We start from the raw sequence: 10,162 nt of genomic DNA, 5'->3' as shown, positions 1-10,162 counted from the left end.
CCCCATGTCTGTGACCCCATGTCTCTGACCCTCATGTCTCTGACCCCCATGTCCCTGACCCTCATGTCTCTGACCCTCATGTCTCTGACCCCCATGTCTCTGACCCTCATGTCTCTGACCCCCATGTCCCTGACCCTCATGTCCCTGACCCTCATGTCCCTGACCCCCATGTCTCTGACCCCCATGTCTCTGACCCTCATGTCTCTGACCCTCATGTCCCTGACCCCCATGTCCCTGACCCCCATGTCTCTGACCCCCATGTCCCTGACCCCCATGTCTCTGACCCTCATGTCTCTGACCCTCATGTTCCTGACCCTCATGTCCCTGACCCTCATGTCCCTCACGTCTCTGACCCTCATGTCCCTCACCCTCATGTCCCTGACCCCCATGTCTCTGACCCTCATGTCCCTGACCCTCATGTCTCTGACCCCCATGTCTCTGACCCTCATGTCCCTCACCCTCATGTTCCTGACCCCCATGTCTCTGACCCTCATGTCCCTGACCCTCATGTCTCTGACCCCCATGTCTCTGACCCTCATGTCCCTGACCCTCATGTCCCTGACCCCCATGTCTCTGACCCTCATGTCCCTGACCCCCATGTCTCTGACCCTCATGTCCCTGACCCTTATGTCTCTGACCCTCATGTCTCTGACCCTCATGTCCCTGACCCCCATGTCTCTGACCCTCATGTCCCTGACCCTCATGTCTCTGACCCCATGTCCCTGACCCCCATGTCTCTGACCCCCATGTCCCTGACCCTCATGTCTCTGACCCTCATGTCTCTGACCCTCATGTCCCTGACCCCCATGTCTCTGACCCTCATGTCCTTGACCCCCATGTCCCTGACCCTCATGTCTCTGACCCTCATGTCTCTGACCCTCATGTCCCTGACCCTCATGTCTCTGACCCTCATGTCCCTGACCCCCATGTCTCTGACCCTCATGTCCCTGACCCTCATGTCTCTGACCCCCATGTCCCTGACCCCCATGTCTCTGACCCTCATGTTCCTGACCCTCATGTCTCTGACCCTCATGTCTCTGACCCCCATGTCTCTGACCCTCATGTCTCTGACCCTCATGTTCCTGACCCTCATGTCTCTGACCCCCATGTCTCTGACCCTCATGTTCCTGACCCTCATGTCTCTGACCCTCATGTCTCTGACCCTCATGTCTCTGACCCTCATGTCTCTGACCCTCATGTTCCTGACCCTCATGTCCCTGACCCTCATGTCCCTGACCCTCATGTCTCTGACCCTCATGCCTCTGACCCTCATGTCCCTGACCCTCATGTCTCTGACCCTCATGTCCCTGACCCCCATGTCTCTGACCCTCATGTCCCTGACCCTCATGTCTCTGACCCCCATGTCTCTGACCTCATGTGTCTCTGACCTCATGTCTCTGACCCTCATGTCTCTGACCCTCATGTCTCTGACCCTCATGTCTCTGTCCTCATGTCTCTGACCCTCATGTCTCTGACCCTCATGTCTCTGACCCTCATGTCCCTGACCCTCATGTCTCTGACCCTCATGTCTCTGACCTCATGTCTCTGTCCTCATGTCTCTGTCCTCATGTCTCTGTCCTCATGTCTCTGTCCTCATGTCTCTGTCCTCATGTCTCTGACCCTCATGTCCCTGACCCCCATGTCTCTGACCCTCATGTCCCTCATCCTCATGTCTCTGACCCTCATGCCTCTGACCCCATGTCCTGACCCTCATGTCTCTGCCCCTCATATCTCTGACCCTCATGTCTCTGACCCTCATGTCCCTGACCCTCATGTCTCTGACCCCATGTCCCTGACCCTCATGTCTCTGACCCTCATGTCCCTGACCCTCATGTCCCCGACCTCATGTCCCTGACCCCCATGTCTCTGACCCTCATGTCCCTGACCCTCATGTCTCTGACCCTCATGTCCCTGACCCTCATGTCTCTGACCCTCATGTCTCTGACCCCCATGTCTCTGACCCTCATGTCTCTGACCTCATGTCTCTGACCCTCATGTCTCTGACCCTCATGTCTCTGACCCCATGTCTCTGACCTCATGTTCCTGACCCTCATGTCTCTGACCCCATGTCTCTGACCTCATGTCTCTGACCCTCATGTCCCTGACCCTCATGTCCCTGACCCCCATGTCTCTGACCCCCATGTCTCTGACCCTCATGTTCCTGACCCTCATGTCTCTGACCCTAATGTTCCTGACCCTCATGTTCCTGTCCCTCATGTCTCTGTCCTCATGTCTCTGTCCTCATGTCTCTGACCCTCATGTTCCTGACCCTCATGTCTCTGACCCTCATGTCTCTGACCCTCATGTTCCTGACCCTCATGTCTCTGACCCCCATGTCTCTGACCCTCATGTTCCTGACCCTCATGTCTCTGACCCCCATGTCCCTGACCCTCATGTCCCTGACCCCCATGTCTCTGACCCTCATGATCCTGACCCTCATGTCCCTGACCCTCATGTTCCTGACCCTCATGTTTCTGACCCCCATGTTTCTGACCCTCATGTCCCTGACTCTCATGTCCCTGACCCCCATGTTCCTGACCCTCATGTCTCTGACCCTCATGTCCCTGACCCTCATGTCCCTCATCCTCATGTCCCTGACCCTCATGTCTCTGACCCTCATGTCCCTGACCCTCATGTCTCTGACCCTCATGCCTCTGACCCTCATGTCCCTGACCCTCATGTCTCTGACCCTCATGTTCCTGACCCCCATGTCCCTGACCCTCATGTCTCTGACCCTCATGCCTCTGACCCTCATCCTCATGTCCCTGACCCTCATGTCTCTGACCCTCATGTCTCTGACCCTCATGTCCCTGACCCTCATGTCTCTGACCCTCATGCCTCTGACCCTCATGTCCCTGACCCTCATGTCTCTGACCCTCATGCCTCTGACCCTCATGTCCCTGACCCTCATGTCTCTGACCCTCATGTTCCTGACCCCCATGTCCCTGACCCTCATGTCTCTGACCCTCATGCCTCTGACCCTCATGTCCCTGACCCTCATGTTCCTGACCCTCATGCCTCTGACCCTCATGTCCCTGACCCTCATGTCTCTGACCCTCATGTCCCTGACCCTCATGTCTCTGACCCTCATGTTCCTGACCCCCATGTCCCTGACCCTCATGTCTCTGACCCTCATGCCTCTGACCCTCATGTCCCTGACCCTCATGTTCCTGACCCTCATGTCTCTGACCCTCAGCCAAGACAGTCCACAGTGTCCAGCGTCTTCAGCCTCTCTGGGCGGATCTCGTCCCCCCAGCGCCGACAAGTAGCTTCTTGACAACCTTAGCGGCCTCTTCCAGGGATACTGGTGCGACCCCCGCCCGGTCGACATGGCACCCGACCCCGATGCCGGTCCCTGTGGATGGGCCCCATAGGCGAAGGCCTGGCCACCGGCGAGCTCCCCTCCTGGGTCTGGCTCCGGGAGGGCGCCCCGGTTCCCCTCTTAGTCAGTGAGTCAGTGAGGGTGGAGGGGATTGGGCCTTTTTTATTTGTATTTTTTAATATCCAGGAAGTGCATTAAAACCAATATAACAGCGGATTAAAACCGATATTAAAGTTATATAAATTATTAATGTTGGATCTAACACATCATATAATTTGATTATGAGTTTAATTAATTATCCCAGGAACACACACGTAACAAAAACCTCAGAATATATATATATACATTATTGTTTCTATATTTACACAAACAGTATTGTCTTTGTTTGGACAGTTTAATGTAATATTAAGTTTACTGTCCTGGATCAACAGTATCATATGGAAGCACTAACATCTGATTTATCAAAACTATTTCAAAATTCCTCGAGGTTTCTGGCACCTCTACAAGATTCAGTCTGGAGACCGATAAGATAGAACAGCTGTTTTGCTTTAGAGTGAAAGAAATATCACAAAATAATAATCCCTCTCACCGATACCCCGGCAGAACCTGTGAAAAATACATTTTAAGTTGTGGAAGATTTACCACGATAGCTTTAAATAAAAATACATGAAATTAATGTTGAGCTTTATCCAAAGCACCATTTTACATCCATACACCGTAGACACAGCTACAGGGAGCAACTCAGGGTGAAGTGTCTTGCTCAAGGACACGTGGATGAGGGCGGGGGTTGAACCGCCAACCCCCTGATTGAGAGACGGACCTGCTGCCCGCTGACTGAAGAGGAGGAGGGTCTCTTCTGGAGCCACGTCCCAGATACCAACAGACATGAGGTTCAGGTCACGCTTCAGTTCCCCTCCTTCACTCGTCCTTCTGGAAGAGGAGGAGGTGGAGAGTTATGACTGGAAGGAGAGACGCCAGACCCCCAGGGCTCGGCTGCAGGGTGATAACAAAGACCTTCAGAACTACACACTCTGTGAACCTCACCTTGCCTTGTGGGACGGCCTCGCCTGGGAAAAGATGAAAAGTCAAATATAGGAATGCTGAGCGGTTGGATCTGTTTGAACTCAAATGGGGCGACGGCATCAAACTGTCTGGCCATTTTAATAATTAATCAGGTGCAGATTTATGATGTATTTTATATTAGTCAGTGAAGCCTTCTTCGGGGAGGATTCGTTACCTGAGCTGCTGAAGCTCCACGAGACCAACTGGATGAGGCCGTAGAGCGCCAGGGCCACGCCCACCATCGCCATGGAGTCCTCAATGGAGGGCGAGCTGACCCCTAAGGGTCATTTGAAGAGTTACAGAATACACCTGCCACCACATATAGCACGTGTCAAATATAATATGATATATAATTTATGCGTGCATCCCACTGATTTCATGTGTTTTTTATGTTCCATCTTTAATCCTTAATGTGGTTAAATGTAATATATTGGGCTGTTTATTAGAATTATATTATTACTACATACGCACCTACATAAACACACTTACACCTACACACACATACACTTACACCGACACACACAAACATCCACACACACACACTTGCACATCCCCCCCCACACACACACAAACACACACACTTACACCTACACACACACACACAAACTTACACCTACACACAAACACACATACCTACACACACCTACACACAGTTACATAATCCATCTGCCATCACATATAGCAGATGTGTCAAATACATATATATATATATATATATGTATATACAGGACTGTCTCAGAAAATTAGAATATTGTGATAAAGTTCTTTATTTTCTGTAATGCAATTAAAAAAACAAAAACGTCATGCATTCTGGATTCATTACAAATCAACTGAAATATTGCAAGCCTTTTTTTTTTTTTTATATTGCTGATTATGGCTTACAGCTTAAGAAAACTCTAAAATCCTATCTCATAAAATTTTAATATTTCCTCAGACCAAGTAAAAAAAAAGATTTATAACAGCTGAGTGTTTGTCAAGGCTCAGGAAACCGAGTTAATTAGACAATTCAAGTGATTTGTTTAATACCCTACTAGTATACTTTTTCATGATATTCTAATATTTAGAGATAGGATATTTGAGTTTTCTTAAGCTGTAAGCCATAATCAGCAATAAATCAGAATAAAAGGCTTGCAATATTTCAGTTGATTTGTAATGAATCCAGAATGCATGACATTTTTGTTTTTTTAATTGCATTACAGAAAATAAAGAACTTCATCACAATATTCTAATTTTCTGAGACAGTCCTGTATATATACAGTATATATAATTTCTGCTTGAATTCTTCTGATTTAATGTGTTTGTTTATCTTTTCCTTCCTTTTTTTACGTCTCCATGCTTCCATTGGTAACTGTATAATGTTCCACACTGAAATGTCCAGATCTCACACGTTGACCCTCACATGACTGAGGCGCTTCCTTTAAAACCAGGAGAACGCAACATAAAGTATATTAGAATCACCAAAATCCCAAATAGTATCGGGTCAGTTTTACATTGGAGCCCTTTCTAATTCCACCATGTCCGCCGATGAGCAGAACAATCCCTCCGGTCCTCCACTTCGCTCAAGTTCTTCAGCCTTACCGACGACGTTGAGGGTCACGCTGGCCCGCCGCGGGCCTCCGAGGTGGCCGGCCACGCAGGTGACCTCCCCTCCCGGGCCCAGTGCCGCCGGGTCGAGCTCCAGCCGGCTGCTCTGGCTGTAGGTCCCGTCCCAGGCCTGCCGGTGGCCCGTCACGCTGCCCGGCCCCAGAGGCCTGGCCTCCCCGTCGCTGCCTTTAAACTCCCAGCTCAGCTCCAGGGAGAGCGGGGCGAAGCCCGACGCGTCACACTGGACCGCCAGAGTCTGCCCGGCAACAGCGAGCGGCAGCGGGGACGGGTGGATGGAGAGGGACGGGGGTTCTGGGGAGAAGAGGGGAAGAAAAAAAGTGAACGACAAATCCGGGCTCTTCTGGAGTTTAAGTGCCCGGAATAATGTTTCTGACATCAGATATAAACTGACGGCTCACCGACCACCTCCAGCTCCACCGTCACCTGGGCCACGAGGTACGGCAGGTACACCGTGCAGATGTACAGCCCAGAGTGGCGCAGCTCGGCCTTGGGCAGCATCAGGGACGCGTTCCCTCTCCGGTGCAGGGCCTCGAAGTCCAGCGTGGCCCCTTCCTCCCCCCGGGCTTCGGTCACGCGGTCCGCTTTGCCGTCGTAGGCCAGAACCAAGCGGCCGTCGCCTCTGAACTGGTAGCGCCACTCCACGGCGAAGCCGGAGCCGGACAGCGGCGAGGACGGGTCGACCCAGAAGCCGCAATCCAGCAGCACCGGTTCCCCGAGTCTGGACCGCACCGAGACGGTCGTGCTGGTCACGCTCAGGACCGCTGAGGAGACAGAGCGCCGCGCCGGTTACACGTGCGCGTCTCGCGTGTCGGACCGCGAGGGCGACAGGTCGTCGTTACCGTCGTGCTCTGTGGTTGCCGTGGCAGCACGCGTGATGGTGGACACGGCCAGCTGTCCGTCGAGGCCCTGGAGGCTGGTGGAGAACCAATCGGCCTGCAGGTAAATGGGGCTGGAGGCGGAGTCTGTGAGGGGAGCGACCCATTTGAGGGCGGAGAGGTGTGGCAGGAAGGGGATGATCTCACAGCGGGGCTTCTCCACCGAGCCGCTAGGGGGCGTGAGAGAGCGGTGGCACAGCGTGGCAGATGGGTCTGAGGAGAGGAGTGAGACGGGTCACATGTGGATCACATGCTCACTCTGCCTCAACGGAACGACATCAGGACATCAGGAGGGAGATGAATACTAGGTCGGGTCCAAAAGGTTTTCATTTCATTAGTTTTCCCCGTTTCTGAATCAATTACGGAATACCTGGCTGAGAAACACAAGTTTTAAGCCTGAAAAAAAAAAAATTTTTGGAATTAAGGACCATTAAACCCATATATCTGTATTATTGATGCAATACAAAACAAGAAAAATAAGTAAAGAAAAGTATAGGATGGAGAGAATACATAGCTAGGGAATTAGGGGATTGCTCTCCATTTCTATTGAATCAGAATCAGAATCAGAATCAGAAACAGGTTTATTGCCAAAGAATGTTTTCACAAACAAACGAGGAACTTTTTTTGGCGGAAGGTGCAAGAATCGCGCACCAAGACACCGAGGCGCCATCTAGGCGCCATCTAGGGAATAGTGCACACACACAAACACACCGACAGAAACACACACCTACACACACACACACGAACCTACACACACATGAACCTACAAACACGCTGGATTACACCCAGTGTAGACACAAGGCACACTCCCTACACAAACACACACACACACACAAACCTACACACATGAACCTACACACACCTAAACACACAAACACCTACACACACATGAACCTACACACACACACACATGCTGCATTACACCCAGTGTATACACAAGGCACACTCCCTCTCCGCGTGCCGGTTTGGACTGACCGGTGATAAAGTAGACCCTGTCGGGGGGGCTGTCGGGGGGAGCCGGCCGGCTCTCTGCGGCGTGGCGGTCGGTTCTGATGTGCAGCAGCGACGTCTCATGGCTCGAAGTTGCAGACAAACCTCCTCGACCCGTCTGCTCCCGCACGAACCAGCACTCCAACACCGCACAGCTGCTGCTGCTGCACGCTGTGGACCGCAGCAACAAGACATGAACAACAACAATATATAAAAACACAGCGAGCTGTAATATGTCAGATTACACTCTATTCTGATAATATAATCCATAGCATTTTATATTATTCAGAGGCATCAATTCAACCCTTAATATTTACCAACAAAACATCACCATATCCTTCCATAATCTGTTATGGAATTGATCTACTATGCATGTAAAATAAGGCATGTTGCAGTAGTTTATGTCACATGAATACAAACTACAGAGGCAATGATGACAAGCATTATTGCCGGAAGGAATCAAACCCGAACTGAGACCTCGAGTACTTGTTTCCTCTCTTGATGCTGGGCGTTACTAGTCTCGGCCACCAGAGGGCGCTGCTGAGCTGAACGCTTCGGAAATGTACCGTCATTGTTTAAGTGTAAAGTACGTGAATAGACAGGAAACGTAACACCTTATATTACGCGAATGGAAGTCATGTTTAATTCGGCAGATAAAGAAGCACATATACCTATACTTTAATAAACGGAGTCGGGGGATCAGACATGTCGTTCAGCCAACGGCTTCCCTCTAGTGACTTTTCCTCTCTACGGCAAGTCGGAAGGGACATATACAGAAACACACGAGCCAGTCTGTTTACATCACGTTCTACTCATAGACAGACGTGTTGCTCTCGGGGTGGGCTTTCTCTAATATCACTATACATACAGACAACATCATATCTGCCATTACCGACATGCGCATGTTATTAACGAGCTGTTAGTCCACGTTGTCCACGGAATTCGCGTCATTACGTGAGGGCGCGCGCACCGGGCCACAGGTGTGCGACACAGCGCGTGCATTCAGGTGGCTGTATTTCGTGTGTACAGTATGAGGCAAAACATCGACAGACATGTTGTATTAATGTTTAAATAAAAAACGACAGGTAGCCTCGCGCAGCTTACCTTTGATGTAGCAGGCCGCCGCCACCAGGCACAGTGTGTAGGCGGTGGAGAGGTCCGCCATGGCGCCGCGTAGCTGCTGTCTCTCTCTCAGGAGCCGCTTCAACTGCTTCTAGTTTTACTTTCACTTACGAGCTGCTGGGGAAACAATTCACATCAGATCATGCTTTCAAAATAAAGCTGCCGTCATCCACATCCGGCGACATCATGGGTTTAGTTATAACTGAAAATGAAATGAGCTGAAAACTTAAAGATAAGCTGTTGAGAGCTTAATAATGACAATAAGGAAATAGGTCGAATTTTGTCATATGCAGTTCTTCAGCTCGGCCGCTAGATGGCGCCCTTAGCCACACAATAATGCATCAGGTCTTTGACTTACCATGATGTGTCCTCACGTGAACTTCATTATTCTGAAAACATACTAATGACACTAATACCACCGGAAGACAAGATAACAGATTATTGTTAACCCGTTATTCTCCAGGTGGTGATTCTAGTAGCTACCATGAATTTAATATTTAGTATTATTTTAGTATCTAGGATTTTTTATTTTGATTGTTCATGTTATTTCTCATTTCTCATTGTGTGCGTGTGTTTGTGTCCGCGCGCGCGTGTGTGTGTGTGTGTGTGTGTGTGTGTGTGTGTGTGTGTGTGTGTGTGTGTGTGTGTGTGTGTGTGTGTGTGTGTGTGTGCTCTTCTTCAGACTACTCGTGTGGCCCTTTAGTTTTCCCCAGTAAAAACCTGTTGCACTGAAATCTGCCTGGCAACTGATGACGGATGTCAGGAACTTCTCTAGTTGTGTTGCTCCTCTAAATCAACTGTCCTATATATGTATTATTATGCCCACATAGTATAGTGGTTTATGACCTTTTTTCCACCTGTGAATTTTTTTCCATCAAAGTACCCCTTACCAGAAAATCATTTTTGTTTAAAAAAAAGAAGTAGTAATACAAAGCTCTGATTTATTCTACTTTAGAAACTGAAGATTGCATGCTTCATTAGAGTGAAATGGGATTATTAAGCGTCTCATCAGTTACTCATTTTATTAGGAGATGTTCATTTTAGACTAGTGTCGATTTTAATTCTATTGTTTTAAGAGGTTAATGATATTGTGCGTTGTTAACATTGAAAAACAACTTCTAACAATTAGTTGATTGACAGAATGACCTGCAAACATAATTTAAAGCCTGCTTAAATTAATATACAT

At 49.5% G+C, this 10,162-nt stretch overlaps 1 protein-coding gene across 1 annotated transcript; it reads right to left on the bottom strand.

Moving 5' to 3' along the window:
• Window positions 1–3,464: 3,464 nt before the first annotated feature.
• Window positions 3,465–9,187, bottom strand: LOC130192611 (tapasin-like). The gene is made up of 8 exons (XM_056412705.1): window positions 8,959–9,187; window positions 7,840–8,025; window positions 6,829–7,077; window positions 6,388–6,750; window positions 5,963–6,280; window positions 4,560–4,661; window positions 4,367–4,389; window positions 3,465–4,252 (listed from the first exon to the last, which is right to left on the bottom strand). The coding sequence occupies exons 1-8, from the start codon at window positions 9,017–9,019 to the stop codon at window positions 4,241–4,243; spliced, it is 1,314 nt and encodes a 437-aa protein (XP_056268680.1). The 5' UTR covers window positions 9,020–9,187; the 3' UTR covers window positions 3,465–4,240.
• Window positions 9,188–10,162: the final 975 nt, after the last annotated feature.

The sequence above is a fragment of the Pseudoliparis swirei genome, chromosome 1, assembly GCF_029220125.1.
Source record: "Pseudoliparis swirei isolate HS2019 ecotype Mariana Trench chromosome 1, NWPU_hadal_v1, whole genome shotgun sequence".
Classification (NCBI taxonomy): domain Eukaryota; kingdom Metazoa; phylum Chordata; class Actinopteri; order Perciformes; family Liparidae; genus Pseudoliparis; species Pseudoliparis swirei.
This window is presented reverse-complemented; position numbering and strand designations above follow the sequence as displayed.

Bases quoted from the DNA above. Each gene is read 5' to 3' on its own strand.
- LOC130192611 (XM_056412705.1), bottom strand. From the start codon at position 9,019: ATGGCGGACCTCTCCACCGCCTACACACTGTGCCTGGTGGCGGCGGCC. The intron at 7,078-7,839 runs GTCAGTCCAAAC...TCCTCTCCTCAG, and splicing joins CAGGGTCTACTTTATCACCG to ACCCATCTGCCACGCTGTGC. The intron at 6,281-6,387 runs GTGAGCCGTCAG...TCTTCTCCCCAG, and splicing joins GGTGGAGCTGGAGGTGGTCG to AACCCCCGTCCCTCTCCATC.